Genomic DNA, 23,861 nt, shown 5'->3' with positions numbered 1-23,861 from the left:
TTTGGTAAATAAATTTTTTGCTTAGTTTGTTGATGTAAGTAAGTTAAAAATGAAGAGTTTACTAAAAAGATACCAACTAACTAATCATATTTTTTCAAAAAGTATAATTTACTATTTATAGTTTTCGTTATTGTTGTATTGATATTTGTTCAATTTTTATTTAGATTTATATTTTAAATATTGAATTAATGTTATTTAATAAAAAAACAAAAACAAAAACAATAGTTAAAATAATAAATAACAACAATAGTGAAAAAATAACAATTATTATTATAAAAATAAATTTATTTTAAAAGTTATACCTAAAATTAAAAATAACTTAGGGATAATTCAATAAATAAAATAGGCAAAAACTTGTGTGAGACCGCCTCACCAAGGGTCGGGTCGGATCAACATGCAAATGTAACACTTCTATGCACAAATGCCATACTTATATGCTTAAATGTAATACTAATCAGGAATAAAATTTTTGTTACTTATTAGGGTAAATGTAATACTTTTAAGGTAAAATACAATACTTTTACATTTCGATTTGAAAGTATTACATTTTTCCTCAAAAGTATTATATTTGCCCTTATAAGTGAGAGGCACTTGTCAACATTACTTATTATGAAAAATGTATTACTTTTTCTCTAATAAGTAACAAAAATTGTATTTTCGATTAGTGTTATATTTGAGCATATAAGTATGAGATTTGCACATATAAGTATGACATTTGCATGGTGCTTTGACCCGACCCGACCCATCTCACGAATAAGGATCCGGTCTCACACAAGTGTGACCCAATAAAATAAGATATTCATATTCTTTAATATCATTTTACATGGTACCCTCTAATAAGAGACAACTTTTACCAAGTATTTTCTTACAAACCATTAATACTATCGATTTGATCAAAACAACTAACACGTACAATCACTTATCAACTAAAAATTAATTGTCAAACCCTCTTTTCTCCCCTTCCTTTTCTTCTCTTATTTCTTTCTAAAGATTTCAATCACATCACATCCTACTATTCCAAATACCCAATTATATAAGTATGACCTTATTTGGCACATAGCTTATAAAACATGGCAAATTATACACGGAAGGTGTGAATAATGGTTTATATTGTAAAATGAATCACTAATATATGTTCATATATTACCAAAAAAAAAAATAAACCTTCAATATATTAAAATTACACTTGAATTGGTGTAGTCTATCTTATAATATGGACTATAGTTCACAATATAATCAATTAATGAAACATTAGAAATGAAAAAGCCTATTGGTTTGGCCCAAGAATGAGATGGTGATCCAAGATTCCAAGGATCGATGTTTCAAATTTGAATTATACATTTCCTATTTCCCAATAAGCTATAGCCCATGGATCATATTATTTTTATAAAAATAAAATAAAATTATAGGATCCAAAACCAAAGTGAAAAAGTCAAAAGAGAAATAATGGCTTATTGTGGGTCGCCAAAGGGGTGTAACAATGAAAAAGGCAAAAGTAAAAGCTTCCACCAATTACATGTTATCTAGGTGAAAGTAGCTCAATTTCCCTTAAAACAAATTCTTACATATAGAAAAAAGAAATTGTCTCAAATGCAAGATTTAAGTCATTTAAATATGAGATAAATAGCTCAAACTTATATAAGTATATAGTAATGCTCTTAAAACATCTATCTTAACTAATACAGTGAAACATGATTAAGTCTCACACTGTTTCAATTAGAAAAAAGTTTGAATCAGCTAGACATGAGGTCGAAATTTCGAAGTTGCCCTAACTCAAGCTGAAATGGATAAGGCTTGAATAAGATAAATATGGGATTAAAAATTCAAACTCATATATATGTATATAACAGTTCTAAGATATCCCAGTTAAGATTTGATCGAGACTCGATTGAATAAGGTGTATAAATTAAAGAAGGTGGGCACATGGAGAGAGGGACCATTAGACGGTTAGGGGCAATGCATGTGTGGGAAACCAAATGAACCCCCAAGAAGCCCACCAAAACGCCGTCTTGTTAGTTGGGGACAATGAGTGGGCCTGAAAAAAGTTGGAAAGCGCTCGCCATCATGGAGGACATATGGGCCTGCGGCCTGGCCCACTAGGCCCTATAAAATCCAAAACAAGGCAAGACATGCAAATGCTTTTCTTGTGGGGAAAGGGGGCACCACTGCTAACTACAAACCTGCATTAGAGAGCGATAGGGGAGACTTTATATATATATAAGACGCATCATGTGAGAACCACATGCACACAGGAGAGAACTGAGAATTTATCACTAGGAATGGCAATGTACCCGTTCTCGCCGGAGATTCCTGTCCCCGTTTAAAACGGGAACAGGGATGTAGAAAAATTTCGCGGATCGAGAATGGGGAATTTTTTCAATTCCCTGTCGCAGACTGGAACGGGGATACCTCTCCCCATCCCCGAATAATTATTATAATTAAGAATTATAAAAAAATTATATATATATATATATATATATATATATATATATATAAAATTAAAATTACACTAATTTAAGATGTTGACTAAGAATTGATCGGGGACGGGGATTCCCCGTCCCCGCCTAATTTCCCGCGAGGATGGGGATGAGAACTATTTTCCATTCCCTGCCGAAGACGGGGACGGGGTCGAGGTTTCGGGAACGGGGACGGAGAATATTGCAATATAATCCCTATTTATCACAGTCTTTTACATGTTCAGATCTAATATACTGCTCGATTCAGAATTGTAATGTATCAACAAATGTTGTGCATGCATGTTACTTAATGTACATAACAAGAAGACTCGTCAACATCTACACTTATAATAAGAGCCAATAATGTTAGACCCTTAACTGGAACTAAAAAAATGTCGGTGTAATAGTCTGCTATAACATATTGTACTTTGTGTTCTTCTTATTGTGCAACCTCCAAATAAATTCCTAATATATCCAAATCTTTTATAATTTTACCAAAATTTTCCGTTAAATATAACGGAAGTTTAACATTAAATTCTTTAGGCAATTTGTTTCTTTATTGCAGTTTTCAAACAAATTGGCAATATTCTATAATACAATTATGTATAGATTCCTAACTTAAAATTAGAATATTGATGTCTTAATAAGATTCTATAATACAATTTTGTATAGATTTATAACTCAACCATTATTCTACCCAAAACAACAGTATATAAATCCCTCCCATTCTCACTGGTATTCACCCAAAATTAAACCTAACATATTCTGCAACACACCATCTACTTGACATTATATAGGTATGATTGTCAAAATGTTATCATGTTAATTCTATTATTTGCATTTGTACTCATAATGATAATCATCGAGACTATTTCTTTGATTTTTATTAATTTAAATTTTTTTCTCTCATTATTATATGACTACTTAAACCAATTAAGGAATACTAATTTAAAAATACGCATTGGGCATTGATTTAATCGCGCAACGCGCGTGTGATAACTAGTTCATTAGAATAAATGTAGTGAATTAGTGATAATGGTGTCGTGCGTGAATATGTAATTCACTAATTAGAAGTGTTTGTAATAATTGTCATGCTTAGATTTTTCATACTTGAACTAGATAAACTCCGTAAATCATATGACCTCTACTGAAAAGACGTTAATAAGAATTAAATTTATAATTTTTTGTTACAAGAATCATGCTCTATACATCGATCACCATTTTTCGGGCAACAATATAACATTTTCCTAATATTTTTTGGTGATTGCAAATGGGTAATAGAATTAATAAGGAAAATAAGAAAATGGAAAATTAGCAGCTTTAATTGGAACAGATAGAAAACAGCAATCAAAGGGTCAGGGAAGTGGTACACACCAATCAGATTTTCACGTGAATGCCAGCTGCTTCACGGGCATAGGCTAAACAATTTACCAATTTAATTTTTTTTTTTTAAAAACATATTTCATATATTTATAAATTATATTAAATAAAACATGTCAAATTCAAACAATATATATACAAATATTAAATAAATTAAAATAATATATAAAATATTAATTTAACATTTTTGAATATCTAGCATCTAAATCATGGTAACTTAGCTTGCTACCACACTATTGCTGTTGAGATTTGATCTCTGATCTTTCTTTCCAAACTTCAACCATGTAACCATTTGAGCTGCCCATGCGGACAGATACATTATCTTCATTTTGCTCTGGATTGTAATCTCTAATGAAAAATAGAGTTCCATGAGCAAAAGCTCCAGTCATGATGAATCCTGCAATATATTGGTGATGGGTATATAATGCAGCTTGAGTAGTAAAGTCTTGTGCTATGAATGCATAAGCAGGTAAAAAGTACATGTGTTGAGCTACCAAGGAAGTAATAACCCCTAAAGAAGCTAGATCTAGGCCTAATTTAAAATGAAGCGAATTATTGATTGTGTCACAAAGACCCTTATGTCCACGACCTAGTCGTCCTCCCGGAGGAATATGTGCATCTAAAAGATCTTTCATACTGTGCTCAATCCCGAAATTGGTTCTATGCATATGCTCGGTACGGAGAAAATTTCAATAAATATATTATATATGTTATTTTGTAGTGTGTATGAATGATGAATTTTAGATAGATATGTACAAAATTAAGAAGGAAAAAAAAGAATCTCTTGTCTGGTCTTACTATTATTATTTTCCCTTTTCATAATCACTTGTTTGTCTAGTCATGAAAAGGCATGATTGGGATGTCATAATCTTGTATGCTTAAATAAAGATTAATGGATTCCCATCTTTTTTTTTTTTCAAAAAAAAAAAAAAAAGGATTCCCATCTAATTTGTTCCCATTTTCATATTGCAACATTTATTATTATGAATAATTCAACCAAATCTCCAATAAGATCTAAGTATTAAATTATTCCACTATATATGGAAAATTGTTATTTTTCTATTTATTAAGATGGGTTTAAATAATATAGTCGACAAATGAGCGGTATAAACAAAAGGCATATGAGTTATAACCAATTAAAGAAAAAAATAGATTTTTTTTTTTAACTCATTTGAATCAATTATGAATTGTGCTAAGTGGGTACAAATTGGCTTGAAGTAGGAGTTATTTGAATACATCAAGTTATTTTGGTTGCTATAAATAAAGTCCAAACATTGCAAAATAAATAATATAGTATAGGCAAAAACTTGTGTGAGACCGTCTCACCATGAGACGGGTCGGGTCGGGTCGGGCCAAGATGCAAATGTACCACTTATATGCTCAAATATAATACTAATCAGGAATAAAATTTTTGTTACTTATTAGGGTAAATGTAATACTTTTAAGGGAAAATACAATACTTTTACATTTCGATTTAAAAATATTACATTTTTCCTCAAAAGTATTATATTTGCCCTTATAAGTGAGAGGCACTTGTCAACATTACTTATTATGAAAATTGTATTACTTTTTCTCTTATAGGTAACAAAAATTGTATTTTTGATTAGTGTTATATTTGAGCATATAAGTATGGGATTTGCACATATAAGTATGGCATTTGCATGGTGCTTTGACCCGACCCGACCCGTCTCACGAATAAAGATCCGTGAGACGGTCTCACACAAGTGTGACCCTATAGTATATCTCTTTGAGTAAAAAATGTTGAATAAGTTATTAATTTTCTTTTATAATTCTCTCTAAGCTACTCCATACAATATTTTGAATAGCAAAGAAAAAAAAAAGTCCTATTACTAATAAATTAATAAATATAAGATGTGTCAAAAACCTTGTGATCAACTTCTAAATGGGAGCAAATCTCTTTTTTAAGACTTTGACAAAAATTCAAGCTATTTATTTCCATAATAACACGACTCACTCTAAAATATAAGCAAAGTAAAATTGAACATTTAAGTCTGTCAAATTAACTTATAATATAAAGTAACTTGTAAACGAGTTTTTAAAGATGAACATTTTAAACAGATAAATTCCCACATTTAATGTCAATACTAATTCGCTCAAATGCACACATATTACACTACATATAAATATTCTTTGAACCAAACATGAAGTAAAATATAATTTATTTTTGAAAAATGTTATTTATCTATTTTTATTTTATCTCTTAATGTTCACATCAGAACAATAAAACTCTTTATACTTATTGGTTACATATAAATTAGCAAACTCATCACACGGGAGCTATTGCAGCTTGTTCACTTCAACATGAGAGATGTACTAGATGGTTGTCTTTTCCATTTATTGGGGTTCGAAGGATCTTACACGAAGATGCTACTTATCTAAAAGAGTGTGAAATATAAGAACAAACTCATGTAGTTAAGGTATCGCTTCCTTTAAAAAACAAAATCTCATATTTAGTATTGAATTTCTTATATCAATTAAGTGAAGCGGAAAATCAGAGTTCAGGGATAGATAAATAGAGGGTGAAACTTACATTTGCATAAACATAACGACAAAAAAACTTGTAAGCAAAACTAAAAACTAAATTTAATAATACCACAAAAGTTATTGCCTAAATATAGTCAAATATTACTAAAATCATAGACTAAATTCGATATTAACTCAATTACTAAAATCAAAATTTCAATTACCCTATAAAAAAAAATGAGTGTTGTAGTAAAAAAAAAAAAAAAAAAGTAAAAAGTTGAAAAGGAGAAGAGGGGAGAAGGTATGTCATTGTCAGCATCAACTCCAGCGGAGGTTGCAGAGTAGTGCGAGGGAGGCAAATGGCAATCCCGTAAATAGTTGAAAATCGAGGGGCGAAAACATAAATCTCTCTCCAGAAACAGCAGAGCAGGGGGGAGCCAGTGCCCAGTGGTGGTGGAGTAGTAGTAGGTGCTGTTTCTGCGCTGGGGATAGAGAGAAATAGCAGTGAAGAAGAACAACGCAAAGCAAAAAAGTGAAAAGAAAAAGAAAAAAGAAATAATAAAAAAGACGCAATTTTTTTTTTTTGCTTAAAAAGCCAGCGCTAGTAATCATCGGCCCTTCTATACGTACACAACTCTGTATCTATCTTAGAGAGAGAGAGAGAGAGGAGAAGATCTAGTCCATTTCGTTCTCTCTCTCTAGAAAGCATCGTTTCATAGTTCGATCTATCTGTGGTAGTGGTACGTACTTCTCCTCAACTTGGTTCTCTGTTGTTTTTAACTTGCTTATCGATTTGAGTATAGATTTGGGTTTGACGGAGCAAAAGAGCTAGGACCCGGATCGGGGATTCGGTTATTTTTTTGTGGGTTTGATTTTGTTTTGGGGGTTTCTTTATTGTTTAGGGGGTTTTGTTTTGTTGTTTTTTCAGATTTGGAGCTGGGAGTAGGGTTACTGAAGTTTGGATATTGGCACTGCTTTGATCTGGGATTTCTGGGGTTTGGCAAAACCTTAGAGATTCTTGAGGATTTTGCTGCAAGGTCTCAACTTCGAGTTGGGGTTTTGGAGGAAATGGCGGAATTGTGATTTAATTGGAGAGATTTTGAACCGGAAAGGTTGGAAATCGGGGAAAGAATGGAAGATTGGTCCAGATATGCTCATAGTCCTGCTCATTTGGCAGTGGCAAGGCAAGATTATGCGGCTTTAAAGCAGATTGTTTTGATGTTGCCTAAATTGTCCAAGGCTGGGGAGGTGAAGACTGAGGCTGAGTCTCTGGCTGCTGAGACTGATGCTGATGCTGTGTCTGCAATGATTGATAGGCGAGATGTCCCGGGCCGGGAGACGCCTTTGCATCTTGCGGTTAGGTTAAAGGACCCTATCTCGGCCGAGATTTTGATGTCAGCGGGCGCTGACTGGAGCCTTCAGAATGAGCACGGATGGAGTGCGCTTCAGGAGGCCGTGTGTACGAGGGAGGAGAATATTGCTATGATTATCGCGAGGCATTACCAGCCTCTTGCTTGGGCGAAGTGGTGCCGTAGGCTTCCTAGGATTGTGGCTTCAGCAGCCCGAATCCGTGATTTTTACATGGAGATAACGTTTCATTTCGAGAGCTCAGTTATACCGTTTATTGGTAGGATTGCACCCTCGGATACGTATCGGATTTGGAAGAGGGGTTCTAATCTCCGTGCAGATATGACCCTAGCAGGATTTGATGGGTTTCGTATTCAACGATCAGATCAAACTTTTCTCTTCCTCGGAGAGGGGTACTCATCAGAAGACGGGAATACATCTTTGCCTCCTGGATCATTGATTGTGCTTGCCCACAAGGAGAAAGAAATAACTAATGCTTTAGAGGGAGCTGGCGTGCAACCAACAGAATCCGAAGTCGCTCATGAAGTGGCTTTGATGTCTCAAACAAACATGTATCGCCCTGGCATAGATGTCACTCAGGCTGAACTTGTACCCCACTTGAATTGGAGGCGGCAGGAGAGGACCGAGATGGTCGGCTCTTGGAAAGCCAAGGTATACGATATGCTTCACGTGATGGTCAGTGTGAAATCGAGGCGGGTTCCGGGTGCAATGACAGATGAGGAACTTTTTTCCGTGAATGATGATGACAAGATAGGAAATGGCGCTGAGCAGAGCGAGTACGATGATGTATTAACAGCTGAGGAAAGGATGCAGTTAGATTCAGCACTTCGGGGTAATCCAGATGGACTTGTAGAGGACGAGGAACCTGAAAGTCAGGATTGTCATGAAACTTATGACGATGCTTCGTTTGAGAGCTGTGAATCCAATGGTGTGGCTAAAGAAAAGAAAAGTTGGTTTGGTTGGAATAGAAAAAGTTCAAAGAATGCTAGTGACGATCCCGAAGATTCAAAGATTGTTAGGAAGTTCTCAAAACTGGCTCCGGAAGAAGGAAAACCAAGGCCCAATGATAGTCACCGATCATCCTCAGATGTTGGTAAGGACGATACGGGGGAGGTTAGAAAGGGCAAAGATAAAAGTGGTAAGAAGAAGAAGAAAAAAGGGATAACAAGTGAGTCAAAGAACGAGAGTGAATATAAAAAGGGCTTAAGACCTGTTCTATGGTTGACACCCGATTTCCCATTGAAAACGGAAGAACTCTTGCCCTTGCTTGATATATTAGCAAACAAGGTAAAAGCAGTCAGAAGGCTTAGGGAGCTATTAACGACAAAGCTGCCAACTGGCACATTTCCTGTTAAGGTATGTTTTGATCTTGATATATTTGCCTATGCTTTTATTGCTCTTTGTTTCTTGATTAGCATTCTTTTTAGTCATCTTTCGCTTCAATGAGGAACAGTCACTGGGGAAAGCAAATTTAAGAAACATATAGAAGAATTAGACATTAGTGCTGAATTCCTGATATGATATAATGATATATAGTTAATAATGCCATTTATAAGTTACCACTATCATTGCCATATAATTTTAGATCTAAGCTAATTATCATTTTTAGTGTGATAACTGATAAAGCTAGTTCGACTGTTTGAGATCATCACATCACTTATCATCAAAGACATGGCATTATAACTGTTCCATCCTTAATCAAGACATCATGACATCCATAATTGTAATTCCAAAATTTTTGTTGATAATCTAATGATTAATAGGTTAGAGTTGCTATATTCTTTTTTTTTTTTGGGTGATGAAGGAAACTTGCAGCCACTACCTGATAGTGTGCACTGAGTAAACCTTGCCTTGTAAGTTGTAACCCTAGCTGACAAAGGACGACTAGGAGGTAAACCAGCCTAGGTTGCCGAAAGTTGACCGGCTCAAACCAAGAAGGCCAATAGGTCGCTCTCACTGGGAGTCAAACTTGGAACTTTTTAGTTACTAAGCCAATAGCTTGACCAACTTAGCTGGGGTAGCCCCAGAGTTGCTATATTCTTGGTCTTTAAACTAACTAGGATTTGGGTTTTGCATACTAACATGTATGAACAACATTTTATGAATGCATTGAGATATTTCAGTATCCCAATTTAGTCTTGCGAGTAAGAACTAGAACTCAATAGATACTGTTTTGTTTTGATTCGTTACTGAATTCTGTGGAAAAGTAAAAAATGGATTGCGCTATGCTAACAAAATGATTTTTGCACTCAGCTTGCAATCCCAATAGTACCGACCATTCGAGTTCTTGTTACATTCACAAAATTTGAGGAGCTTCAGCCAGTGGAAGAGTTCTCAACTCCGATGTCAAGCCCTGCGCATTTCCAAGATGCCAAATCCAAGGAATCAGAGAGTTCAAACTCGTGGATTTCATGGATGAGAGGAAGCCGGGGTGCACAATCTAGTGACAGCGAAAGCCGAAGCTTCAGAGAAGAGATTGACCCTTTTCACATACCCTCCGATTATTCCTGGGTTGATGCCAACGAGAAGAAACGCAGGATGAAAGCCAAGAAAGCAAAGAGCAAGAAGCATAAAAAACAAAGCGCCGCTAGACATCCAGAAGGCGGGCGCCAGGTGAGTGAGGATACTGAAGAATAGTGCAAACAGAGAATCAAGTTTGCTCATTTCTTGCATGTTTGACCCCCTTTTTTTCCCCTTTGTATGGCTATTAGAGGCTTTCCACTATAGTGCTAGATTTTCCATTGTTATTGCTTTAGAAGATCATCTTTCGCCTTCCCGCTTTTGTTGTATTGTTATTGAATGTGAAAAATCAGAACAAGATCTCACCTTCCATAGTTTCTAAGCTCAATTTCTGAGTAATGCTTCAAATGTATCCATTTCAGTTCCCCTTTTCTACTGGATTTCTCTTCTAAGCAGAGACTTACAGTGACAGACAGACCAGACTTTCAATATAGAAGCATGTTGTTGACTTGTAATTAAAAAGATACAAGTTCGACTCCTAACTCTCATTGGGAGCGGTTTATTGATTTTCTTAGTTTGAGTCGGGTCAGTTATGGACAATTTAAACTGATTTTACCTTCTTATGGTTTTTTGACAGTAAGGGTTTTATAAGCTTTCTTAGTTTGAGTCGGTTAACTATGAACAATTTAGATTGATTTACTTTTTCATGGTCTTTTACCAGTTAGAGTCACATTGTAGTATTTACCCATGTGGTAATTATAGGTTTCTCTCGTCATCTAAAGAAAAAAAGCACTTCGAATTTGCAGGGAACTTTTATACATAAATTATAAATACTTAAACATGATGATACATAACTACATATGCAAGAAACTTTTTACAGGTAAAAAAATCATTGTTAATACTTTACAATATGTACCTTTCTTTCTGCTGCCTCTTATCTCATTTTATAGATGATAGAAAACCACATTTCCTAGCTGCTCCAACAAAATGTGCAGTGCTGAAAACTACTTGAGAGTTGAGAAATCTTCCGTGGCGCTACCAAAACCGGTCTTTGTTAACGCTCAAGTATCCTGACATGACTTTCCCTCCGGTGTTCCTCATGCCATCGATGAGATAGCTCCAAGTTGATCCCAGCGCCCCGGTGAAGAAATCAGCTTCGGTGGCCATCAAGAAATTGACGAGAGGATAGTTCGTGCTAACTTCCCTGCCGAGACTGGCTTCATAAGTTGCCATCGTGATGTTTCCCACTTGTCGGGTGACGTTTGTGTAGTAAAACTTCCAGTGGGGATGCATCCGCGTTTTATCAATGACCTCCTGAGTGTCAAATTTGAACGAAAAATATATCAAAGACGAACTAGAAGGAAAAGACGAGAGCTGAAGGAGCCCTATAGTACCTGCATTTCAGTAGAAAGCCAAATGCTTTTCAGCTCGGGGAAGTTTTTTCTTATGCGCTCTGCAAGTTGCATGTACTCTTCAAACCCGACCACCTTCATTTCACACGCCTTGTCCCCCATTCTAACGTGCATAATGAGCAATGGCCTCGGGATCCATGGTTTATGACTCGACCATACGAATGTTTCTATGTCATGTTTCGCGTCTGGAAAATCATTGATTGGCGTTTCGAGAACCATTTTTGCTGCTTCCTGTCCAAACGCTGAATGCCTTGCAATGTTCAGTAAGCTGCATGTGTACTCGGTCTGAAACCTCATCAGATACCGCACTGCCTGGTAAATGCATACAAATCAGCACTAATATACCCTTAAAAATTTTCTGCAAACTGTAAGAACATAGTAGGTCTCAAATGGAAACTTTAAACAAGGTCTCTTCAGAGAGCTCAATGTTAATGTTCCACAAAACAGGCCCCAGGCCCCACAGAATAGTGGACGGTAAGTCACGGTGACACAGTGACCTATTATGTGGGAAGGTCAGTGCCTCGTGTCCATAACGAGCCCCCCACACTATGGTTGCTAGGGAGAGCTCAATGTTAATATAATGTTCCACAAAAGAGGCCCCGGGCCCCACTGAATAGTCGATGGGTAAATCACGTTGACTCAGTAACCCATCGTGTCCATAATGAGCCCCCCACATTGTGGTTGCTAGGGAGAGCTCAACGTTAATATAATGTTCCACAAAAGAGGCCCCGGGCCCCACTGAATAGTCGAGGGGTAAATCATGGTGACTCAGTGACCCATTATGTGGAAGGGCCAGTAACGAGCCCCCCACACTATGGTTGTCGAGGCTTGTGTCCTTACCTACAATCTAGCACACGGGAGCACAGAGCATTACTTCAACATAGGCAGAGTACATTCAAGAACATGATGTTAACCACTGAAACTCTACTAATAGACAGAAACTACATCTGCTGATCAATATTGGCTCTTACCTGTGCCCTCCACCATCTCCGGTCCATTTTCCGGTGATAAGAAATTAGGGTCCCATTTACCTCTGTGGTGGGCTGTAGGTAACTCCAAGGACTGCCCCATACCCTGCAATTAGGTAGTGTTACCAACTTACCATGAGTTTCATAATCAAGTCATCAAAAGGTTTCTTGTGACTTGGTGCAGTTCTAAATGAAGCAAAATTAAGCCAAAACTTACCTGGGAACCCGCCCTGCCCATATCTCTTTCGAGGTATAATTTTCTTTCACCGTTATGATCCCTTTATCCCACGCTTCTTTCTGTTTCATAAGCTCGAAAGCACGTTCCCTGCATTCTTGGGATGTTTCGGGAAAGAAGTAGCATGACCAACTAGAACGCGATGAGCCTGTAACGAATCAGGTATAAATAAGCAATGAAATGTAAAAGTTGAGTATAACATATACAGAAATGTGATGGATGTTATCCTCAACATACCTTTGCAACCATCATGGTCAGCCCGGTTGTAGTAGTTTGTAACGAGTACCCTTTTCTCGTTAATTGCAATAGCAAGTAGACCGCACATTCCTGCAAACTGGGCTCCCATGCCAAACCCCGGGATCCTCTCCCAATCTGCTACCAAAAACTTCACACTTTGATCACGACAGTTCAAAGGGTGCTGGTGGATCCAAATGTCGCGCTGCACTTTCCTCGTCAAGGGGTAGTTCTCCTCATCCGATCCCTCAATCTGCAATCGAGCTTATGTGTGTCAGCTTATGTATTCGTTGTTAAATTCAAACAATCGTTACATGGCTTTTAACACAATGTTAGTATGCATTTGTCACGTACCCAGGGAGGATAAGCTCCTTGAGAAATCGAATTGTGTCTATAACGCCATAGCTGATCGTCGGGTGTTGGCAATGGTAGGCTATCCAACATTCCCTTCCAAATAGTCCATGGCGGGAAGCTTTCGTTCTCAGCTCGACTATCAAGACGTTTATATGTTCTGGCGCTCAGCTTGCAGTTCTCGAGGTGAGGGGCTTTCGGTGTATTGGAACTGCCCAATCTTTTGCCTGGCGATAACTCATCTTCACTACTCGACTGATGCAGTAAATCACTCCATGCTGAGTACAACAACGACACTCTTTCATCCTCCTCACTAACAATGATCGTTTCTTGTGAACGAATCCAAACCCGTGTTTCGTTCTGTGCAAAATTACAGTCACCACCTGCAACATTTACACAGAACAGGATCGTTACTCGAAAGATTCATAAACCTCAGCAACACGACAATAAACACTGTCAAACACGAGATTCAGCAGATTCAGAAAATCCACTCTATAATCTGTTCTAGTCTTCAACACCATACATTTCAAGAATCTTTTCCCTTTCAGCTCATATTTTCTGTATGTAACATAACTACAGAGCAATCAAGTTCTTGGTCACAGAGTTCTGACTTTTCCAGTCCATTTCTACTAGGAGCAAGTGGACCAAGTTCTTAACAACCTCCATTAATGATATCTTTTTAAACTAAAGAAACAATGATAATTCCTTTACATGAAAGTCAAGACTGTAAATTCAAGAAAGAAACTTATAGAGTAAGCCAAATTCCAGAAATTTGTGGACTAATTCAAAGTAAATGAGTAGAATTTCAACTGAAGTTTGCTCCGACTTTAAGTCACTTCATATTCACTCAACTTTTGACCTGTGGGCTTTCTTTATGAACTTAGACCCAAATAGTTGAAGGAAACAATCTTTAACCATATGATCAATCACGTAATAAACGCCGTCCATGCTAACAACCATTTGATGACATATTGTGCATAGAATATATGTATTTATATATATATGTTATCACTATCAGCCAAAGTTGATAAAAGATAACAAAGACACTTAAGCATTGCATGTTACAAGCAATCAACAGTATAGATTATAGAATATAGACAACCTGTTTCACAAATAGTTTAAGGAACAATAATTTAAAGCAAAGAAAAAGACTCCTGGAAAAGCAATTCAACCTACAATAATTGTCCATTAAAAAAAAATTCGGTCTTTTCGCAATTTCATTTATGTTTCAAGAAACTATGCAAGAAGTGGATAAACACCAGAAGAACTTAACTGGAAACACCAGCTATGAGTCTTGAGGTTGAATTCGAGGCAAGAAAACCGGGCGAAAACGAGATTACACCAAACTCAAAGGCACCAAAGGAGGTGAGAGCAGCCATGAACAATGAGGTAAGGCAAACCCCACAAAGGAAACCAACCACGCAAATTTGACAGGGGAATGAACTCCCCATTTGAAGAGCTCTCTGGGAAACAACTCTCTCCAGAGATCTCTGGTTCAAAGGCTCCATTTTTTCTCCACAAATCATCATAATTCAACCAAAAAGGACAGGGGAAAAAAAGGGTAAAAAGAGAAACCCCACTCACAAGCTTCCAATGAATTTGTCAAACCCTTAATGCTTTCAACCTACTCCTCACCACAATCACATGAAATTGCAGAAAATTCCCCCTTTTCCCAGGCCATCTAAAAAGGGCCATATCCCATATACCTGAAATAATCAGATTTTCTTAAATTCTGCATAACTGAAAATCACTTTTACCAGAAAGGCTTGAGATATGGGGATTTCTTGAAAAGTTTAAACTGTGGATGAGGTGATAAAATTCTTGAAAATTGAATACCAGCCAACAATTTAGCAACTATAAACCGCCTTCACTGGTCCACAGCCGACTTTCTCTTAACTGCAAAAGCAATTGAAATATGGATATCAGATTTTTCAGGCAGCATTTATTAACATGAACAAAGAAAATAAAAGAAAAACAAAAAGATGATAAAATTACTGAACTTAACCAACCCCAACTTTAAATTTATTATCTTTAAATAAACCCAAAAAAAAAAATAACTTTAAACAACAAACATCTCTGGTTAGAGACTAGAGAGCAGATACTGGAGAACTCAGTTTTGGGAAATTGGTTTAGGAAAGAATTATACTTTTGCAAGCAAAACTAGCTTCTGATTACTGCTATTTGAGTATTTTCTGGAGAAATTAGTAAAACCCAAAATGCAGAGAGAGGAAAACAGAGAGAGAAATTCTTCTGCAACAGCTTGCATGTGAAGAAGAAGAGACAAAAACAGAAGTTTTACCATTGACAGTTAAAATTCTGAATGAGGAGAAGAAGAAAGGCACCCAGAACCCAAAAAAAAAAAAAGATTAAAACTTTATGATTCGTAAACCAAGAACAGAGGGCTGTAATGCTTCAGAGATAAGATAACAACCTAAACGTGTGGCAATTTCACTATTTCAGCAAAACCCAGAAGAAGGAAGAGAAAAAAAAAAAAGATTCTTTTGTCAGAGTGGTGACCACAGCCATTGGAGAGAGAGAGAGATGAAGGCGGAGAGATTTTCAAGAAACAGAAGGACAGACACGACATATCATCGCTACCTCTGAATATCCCAATCATAGTTGGTTTCATTGTTGGAGTTATGTTGAACAGATTTGTGTGTAGCCATTAATGCTGTACTATGTGGTGAATTGAAGCCCCGGACGGACAGTGATGTAAAATGTATACCAAGGAGTATTAAGTACACCTCACTACATGTATTTTGCCTGCAAATTAAATGTGTAATTAAATAAACTCCAAACCTCCAACTACCAAAGCGGAAGCCATGGTAATGGATAATTAAGTGCCAATGCTCTCTCCATTAAAAGTTGGAGAAGCTAACAATAATGTTTTAAGAAGAGTTACCTCTATTAATATTTAATCCTGAAAAAATCGCTAGGCACTCGGGCGGGCGCTTAGGGCTGATTAATCGGGCAGTATATATATTTTTTAATTTGTTTAAAATTTTTATTTTAACTAAAAAAAACATCCGAACAATTTAGAGTTATTTATCGTTTTTAGTAAAATAATTCATTTAAAAGAGAAGGGACAATAACCAATCGATTGACTAAACAGCCTAGCTAGTCGGCTACCTAGCTGGTCAGTGGCCTAAACCACCGATTATGGTGATACGCTAAACAGCCATTTAGATGGAATTTTTACAAACACTACCCCAAGGGAATAGTCATTTGAGTTTTCATAAATAGTACAAACATTTAATATGAATTGACATAATGGCAAAATAGATTATGAAAGATTATATTAGATTATGCATGCAGACAAATTGGGCCCCTACCAACCACGGCGTCATATAAAGGCTGCCTCTTAAAAATGAACTTGACAGTGATGTATGTTTATCTCTTACTTCCAACTAATCCCACTTTAAAATATTCTGGATTGGCCTCCTTTCATTTTTCTCACTTTTTTTTTTTTTGGAAAAAAAAAATAAAAAAAATAAAAAAAGAAATCCCTTTTTCGTAACTTAAAATTAAATCAATTAACTGATGATGGTGATGATCAACATAAAATTTAGACGAAACCAGTTGTGCGGCTGATGATAATGGTGGCCATCATTATCATGAGACTATGAGAGAAGCTTACGTAAAGGACCACCCCTTCTCTACGCCAATATATTCCAAATTATAATATTTCCACCCACTCTGACTTGTCAATTCAAAAATCAATACCCAACTGCGACATGAAAGTAAACATTCTGTAATAATTATAATCGGTAAAAAATTACAATAAGTTAAAGCAGTCTAAATTATTTTTAGCTAATTAGTTCAGAAAGTAGAGCTTAAGCTGTCTAACTAGTTTGATTGGGGTTGTCTCACGCAGTCACGCTGTAAATTCAATCAAAACGGTATCTTAATGCATCTTATATCAAGTAGAATTCAATGAAAACTTGTTAGGTTATACTGGATTGGCAAAAGAGTTATTGGTGCTAATGAAAATGTAGACTTTTCTTATAATAAAATATTTAATAATTATGTATTCACACACATTAAGGCATTCCACATTAACCTATCATATTAATGTTATGTATTTTGGTTAGGTTTTTGTTTTTCAGTAATTAATTAGAATGAAAAATTGGAATTGGTAAGTTTGCTTTTGATTGGTTAATTTAGGTTTGCTGGTCGGTTTTAATTTGATTGGTTATAACCCTCAAAATAAAATTGATTATTTCTATCTCTATATGTGTGTATAGTATTATAATGAAGTATGCTTAATAAAATTGTACTGTATATTTTATTCGTGATAAAAATAAGAAACATATATAACGTCAAAAATACAAATTATATATACTAGACAGTGTTAGGTACAATAATAATAACAATAATAATAATATAAAATTTCTACATATTATATACATACAACAGCTGTATGCAATTCAATTTCTTTCATTTCCCCAAATAAACCAAAGAAAAGAGTTTTCTAATAATGTCTCTTGGTTTGAAGGTTAATACATTACCTATAAATACATAATTTAGACCAGTGTACACATTTGAGGGGGCCATTGGAGGCTACAATGTAGGCTCCATCTCCTCCTGTGAGAACACAAAATTCGAATGAAACTGATTAATTTTTTTTTTCTAAAAAATTTAATTGAAAAAATTATTTTGAGCAGTTTTTTTTTTAATTTTAGTATTTTGAAGTTACAAAATGTCGATTAATCAAATTCTTATATTATTTTTTTAACCAGGTCAAATTGTTAATAGTGATCAAATAAATTACTCCCGAGGTTGTCGCTCTACCACCAGAATTTGATTATATAACCTTCCCTAGAAAAAGAATCATAGAGATAGTAAGTGAAGACAAAGTCGATCTTAACACTAAAAGTATGCTTTAAATGTAACTTCTCAATAATTATCGGATAACTGTGATTCTTTACTGACGAAGACGAAAACATATAGTAGCCATTGATAAGCATGGGTGATTAGCGATGAGGGATTGGAGAATGGGGGGGGACCAATGATAGGGTAAGAATCCGGCAGCCTCGTGCTTCTTCCCGAGGTTGTCGCTCCTCAATTTCGGAAACCTTTTCTTTACCTTAGCTTCTTCAATTCTCCCTCCCTCCTACATAAATGCAAATCTTACTATAAGGAGTCGTAGAATATAAATATACTGTATTACTGTCCTTTGCAGTTTTGCCTTCCATTCCAATCTTCAACGCATGCCTTTATCGTGTTCAATTATATATTTAAAACTTTTTTTAACCCAAATTTCTTGACACGCCATATTATATTCTGGTCTTTTAAATCTCATTAGTTCAAGACTTTTTGAGAGGGATTCATTCTTTTAAATTTTTATTTTCCCTCTTTACTCAGTTAAGATCTGATCTAATGACGAAAGTATATGCATGACTACAATTAGTATTTTTATTTGGTTAATTCTGACATGAGTATTTAATTTTAAAATAATTTAATTGATAAATAAATAAACAAAAATTGTCATGCTTATTGCAAGTCTTATTATTTATTACAATATTCACTAAAAATATATAACCAATTTATATTATAATATTGAATTGCAGAAAATACTGTATTAAATTGAAAAAGTATAATATCATTTATGAGCATGTGATAATATAACAATTTGAACCACCAAGTTTGGACAATTGATAAGTGATATACTAATGTAATTATAAGATAAGATTATCACTCTTACAAGTTGGTGAGCGGTTGATTTACAAACTACAAAAGATTTCAATTTTGATTCTCAATGTCAATAACTTATGGTCTTCTTAATTTGAGCCGGTCAGTTGTGTACAATCCAAGTTGATTTACTTCTTTATAGTTATTTGTCGAGTAGGCTCATCCACAAGGCATCATTTAGTTAATATACACACTCACGGATAGTGACTATAGCTTTTCCTCGTAATCCCAAAAAAAAAAAAAACCTCTATATTAGTCTTTTCTTTAAGTAAGAATCAACCTCCAAGACATTGCTCTAGTTGATGAGAAGCATCACTTAAATACTTGCTTCACAAGGTGTGGATTTGATTATTGCAACAAACAATTAGACTTTGGGTTTGGATTGGACTCTGTGCCCAGAAATATCAAATTAGTCACAATTTATCTCTTCATGGACTTGGACTATCTAAATAAATTATAAAAAAAAAAAATTAAGAACCAAATTTTATAGTAGCCACTCTACGTTAATTTTTTTTTTTAATGATCCTAAATTATATTATAAATCGGGATCATAAATTTTGTTGACTTCAAGTTAATATTTGCCCAGTTACAACTTACAACCTATCCTTTAGGCGCTTTACCTGGGTATCACATGGCTATAACCTTGATTATAACTTACTAAAAACGAGATAAGTTTAAAATAAATTTTCTTTTTCAATTATATCTCTAAAATACGTTTTTTAATACTTCTGACTTTATTACACTATAGTATCTCTATTATATATATATTTATAAAATACGTTTTAATTATATTTTAAAAATGTATTTTAAAAAACTAGTTTTAAAATGTTTTTACATTATAAAAATGACTTTGGAATGCTTTTTGAGAATTTCCATCATATTAGGGGAAAAAATTATGTTCAAAATACAAAAATACTCATTTAAAATGCATTTTTCTCATTTAAAAGTTCCTGGGCTTCAGATCTATTGCTTGGATCTCAGAAGAACAAATTTTAGCCCAGATCCAAGCCCAACCCAAACTTGCTCCACATGCTTATGACACTAGCAAATGAGTAGTTCGGCCCAACAACAATAGCAATTGAGTAGTTCGGCCCGACAACACACAATAGCATTAGTGCATTACATTACTCCTAAATACATGCAAATTAGGACTCGGGTCTCAAGATGGAACCATGTCTATGTTCAGAATTTTAGAACCCATGTTCACAATTTTAGAACTCTATATTCGTAATTTTAGAGCTCATCTTCTCCAACTATTAATAGTCATTTTCATCCCACCATACTACTAAACATGTAAAATATTTTCATCAAAACCCATTACCATTACCCAGTATTTAATATCCATTCCGATTCTGATTCCCATGACACCCTAAATCAAACTCCTACTCGAACCAGAGTGTATGAAGACAAAATAGAAATGCTGAATAAGGCATGCGTCACTAAACTAAGGTTTATAAAACTCAGTGCCAGCGAACAACAACTAACGGTCATATTTTTCAAAAACATTTAAAACCCTAAAAACCAGTGGACCGTTTTGGCTGTGCTTTCAGCCTTCCATCTTCCCTACTCCTCGCCGCCATTAAAGCTCCTCTCTCTCTCTCTCTGCATAAAAAACCTGCCATGATTATCTAAACTCCATCCACCGACTTTTGACTCCAAACCCACTTTACATCACTCCACCATGGGCTGCTTTACTGCTTGCTTCCGCCGCCATTCAAAGCACAAGAGGATCATCACCTCTCACAATAATAATAATAATAATGCTCCCTCCAGAAATCAGGTAATTAAGCTTCAAATCTTTCATTCTTTTAATGTAAATGTCTCTTTGTTTTTAAGGTTTTGGTGTTTTCCATTGTTAGTGTCTTCAGAGTCTGCTGCATAGCCATGATGATGATGATGTGAGTGAAGCTATCATAAAAGAAGCTCACACTGTGGATTCTATCAAGCCCATTGCTATTTCAAAGTAAGAAAACTTTGGAAATTTTGGCCAACTCTAACCAAGTTTATGAGGTCACTGAGCCGATCAATTATAGACAACCTTTTAAGTTAGTTCACCTCCTTGTGATCTAGCCAACTAAGAGGTTTAGTTTTCTTAATGCACACTCTTAATAGTGATTGTCCTTTTTAGACTAGGATCACAAAACTGTGGAAAATCTAAGCTAATTTACCTCATTGTGATCCTCTATCGACTAGGATTACAATGCGTGATTTACCTGCTGCACACCCTTAGTTGTTGCGAATTTTCTCTTTTTATAAAATTAAAAAAAATAAAAATAAAAGGGTAAGAAACTTTAGCTGGGTAGTGTATAAATTTTCTTGATTTTGTGTGTAATTAGGGATGAGGAGGAAGAAGAGCTGAATAGGAGCAGCAGGAAGAAGGTTACATTTGATCTGAGTGTTAAAACCTATGAGGAGTGTTCAAACCAGGAAGAACAGAAGAAAGGGGAAAATGAGGCAGAGAAAAGTTTGGCATCATATCCTCTGAATCACAGGTACCAAAACTGCAGCACAAATGGTGAAGAAGAAGAGGATCTGGGGTTAGAAGATGATGGATGGGTCCAAGAAGAGTCTTCTGAGTCACTGTTCTCTCTGTCAATAGAGTCCAGGAAGAGTGTTTCTCAGCCTGAAATGCCTGACAAGGAAGAAGTCAGCAGCAGCCCTCTGAATCCCTTCCAAAAGGATCCAAAAACCATTTCTGGGTTGAATCAATTTGCTCAATCTGTGTTGAATCCCATTGAAAATATGAGCCACTGGAAAACAGCAAAACCCAAGACCCCATTGCAGCAACAGCAGCAGGAGGGTGAAGAAAAGGAGAACCAGAATCTTGATTGGAAGAGCAAAGAGAGAGAAATTATTGCAGTGGATACTAGCCTTTCTAGCTGGTTAGTAGGGAGTGAGAAGAAGAAGACACCAAACTCTAAAAACAGTCCAGAATCTGTTGGCAACTCCCCTTCAGATCAGAGAAGAAATTCTGCAGAGGACAAGCCTGTTTTGGGAGATTGGAGCCATCAAGAACTCAAGGCTGTATCCAAATCTTCATCTCCTAGATGCAGCTCAGATGAGATCCCCATTTTAGGAACTGTGGGGAGTTACTGGAAGCACACAGGGCAGGCTACAGACTCAGATTCTGGGTCATCTTGCAGGGGAGTTTCAGGTGAATCAAAGGGAAGAAGAAATATAAACCAAATCCCCACTCCATTTCAGACCAGGTTAGAAAGTGTAGTCCAGGATGCAAGATTAATGCAGCCTCAAATGCTTAAATTTCAAAAAAATTGAATTTTGATCTGGTTTAAATTTCAAGAAACAACAATGACTAGTTGTAGTTACTATACTATTTAGCACAATAATGTAGCATAAAATGCTTTACTTCTTGAATCTGTATGCTTATCAGTATTTATTAATAAAAATTGCTGTCATTATTAGCTACGTGCAGTTTGGAAAGAATTTCCTGCTTTTAATCAGTAACGACTAACGACAGTGTTATAAGCTTAAACCAGATTTAGTTTGACATTTCCAGATAATTTCATTTTTTTTTTTGTCTCTCAATTATTGTGCTTTTTGTTTTCACTTTTAGTTCTCGAGTTTGAATCAATCATGTTTGGTCTTTGAATATAAAAAACGTGCTATATTTAGTCACATGTGAAGACTAAAAAGTAAAAATGTCACATTTTCATTAGCCGGGAGATCAAATCTTGACCAAAAGTGAAACAAAAGACAAATGATAGATCAGAATTAGAATTAAGAAAGCTTATGTTTCAAACGGGTGAACTCATGATCTTTTAATACGAGAATCATCTCTACCCACTTAGTCATGCTTTTTTCTTTTATATGTTTTTTACGATATTGATTTACACTAGTGCCTTGTATACAGCAGTAGAAGTGAGTAGAACCATGAAAAAATGCTACATTTACTCCTAATTTATACTCATAGTTTTTACTCCCACCAAATGTTTAATTTTTATTGGATGAAGAAAAATGAATGAATAAAAATCATAGCCCACCCATTTTTATTAGACAATTAAAGCACGCTACATATTATAGATCTAAGTAAAAAATTGAGTAAAAGATGGGAGTCCATGTTGTATTACTCGTGTTACTAATGCACTATCCACTCTTGTCCCCACCCGGTGTAACTTCAAATATATATATAATTGTACGGTTTGTATCATATGCAAAAAGTGTCCGTTTCAAACAACATCTTAGAATTTTTTTATATTTATAAAAACTAAAAAAAAACATTAAAAGTTTATTAAAATAATAAGAGTTGGTCCATGGAGAGTTGATGAACACCTACTATTACACCTGCTATTACTTTTGTAGTTTTAAGGACAAAATTGCATAACTACTTAATTAATCCGTACCTATTATATTCTTTTCTTATATTTTAAATTTTATTTTCCAGCTTGGGCAAGAAAACATATACATATTTTGTCTAATTATTTAACTCCCAATTAACTAACATAGACTCCTAAAATCTATATTAAAAAAAATATTTTGCCCATTTCTTTTTTTTTTTTTGAAAATAAAGAAGATAATTTATTAATCATAATAAGTTTCTATGCATAATAAGTTTAAATATCAAACTTAAAAGTATTTGACTCCGCCTATCTTGAAGACCGATGAATAAAATAAATAGTAAAATGTGTCTTAACTTCTTACATGCTTCCAAATGCTTATAACAAGTCCGTTAAAACCATACTTGACCCAGTATTTAGTATAATAGTAAGTATGTTTAGTATTTTAAAATTTTCCTAATAAACTATACTTGTCAATAAGTTGTCATTTGTCACATAAATTCGTTTATTCTGATGATTTGGAATAA

The 23,861-nt window shown here is 35.1% G+C and overlaps 3 protein-coding genes across 9 annotated transcripts; 2 read left to right on the top strand and 1 right to left on the bottom strand.

The window, feature by feature from the left end:
- The first annotated feature begins 6,719 nt into the window (after positions 1-6,719).
- Positions 6,720-10,581, top strand: LOC116012749. Its single transcript, XM_031252402.1, has 3 exons — positions 6,720-7,060; positions 7,249-9,044; positions 9,942-10,581. Exons 2-3 carry the CDS (start codon positions 7,452-7,454, stop codon positions 10,323-10,325), a joined length of 1,977 nt encoding a protein of 658 aa, XP_031108262.1. The 5' UTR covers positions 6,720-7,060; positions 7,249-7,451; the 3' UTR covers positions 10,326-10,581.
- A 360-nt stretch (positions 10,582-10,941) lies between these two features.
- On the bottom strand, positions 10,942-16,134 carry LOC116013489. Of its 5 annotated transcripts, none has more exons than XM_031253271.1 (9): positions 15,947-16,134; positions 15,185-15,244; positions 14,622-15,054; positions 13,352-13,731; positions 13,001-13,250; positions 12,746-12,911; positions 12,532-12,634; positions 11,543-11,872; positions 11,184-11,462 (listed from the first exon to the last, which is right to left on the bottom strand). In XM_031253271.1, the coding sequence occupies exons 3-9, from the start codon at positions 14,875-14,877 to the stop codon at positions 11,184-11,186; spliced, it is 1,764 nt and encodes a 587-aa protein (XP_031109131.1). In that variant the 5' UTR covers positions 14,878-15,054; positions 15,185-15,244; positions 15,947-16,134. The 5 variants fall into 5 exon arrangements, with proteins under 5 accessions (XP_031109134.1, XP_031109131.1, XP_031109130.1 ...); XM_031253270.1 differs by lacking the exon at positions 15,947-16,134 and adding an exon at positions 15,780-15,929; XM_031253272.1 differs by lacking the exon at positions 15,947-16,134 and adding an exon at positions 15,648-15,733.
- A 4,455-nt stretch (positions 16,135-20,589) lies between these two features.
- Positions 20,590-22,420, top strand: LOC116014274. 3 transcript variants are annotated; one of them, XM_031254298.1, is made up of 3 exons: positions 20,590-20,819; positions 20,908-21,002; positions 21,376-22,420. In XM_031254298.1, the coding sequence occupies exons 1-3, from the start codon at positions 20,721-20,723 to the stop codon at positions 22,313-22,315; spliced, it is 1,134 nt and encodes a 377-aa protein (XP_031110158.1). In that variant the 5' UTR covers positions 20,590-20,720; the 3' UTR covers positions 22,316-22,420. The 3 variants fall into 3 exon arrangements, with proteins under 3 accessions (XP_031110158.1, XP_031110157.1, XP_031110159.1); XM_031254297.1 differs by having other exon boundaries at positions 20,899-21,002; XM_031254299.1 differs by lacking the exon at positions 20,908-21,002.
- The last annotated feature ends 1,441 nt before the right edge of the window (positions 22,421-23,861 follow it).

The sequence above is a fragment of the Ipomoea triloba genome, chromosome 3, assembly GCF_003576645.1.
Source record: "Ipomoea triloba cultivar NCNSP0323 chromosome 3, ASM357664v1".
NCBI lineage: Eukaryota > Viridiplantae > Streptophyta > Magnoliopsida > Solanales > Convolvulaceae > Ipomoea > Ipomoea triloba.
Note: the sequence above shows the minus strand (reverse complement) of the source record. Positions and strands in the feature narration are given on the sequence as shown.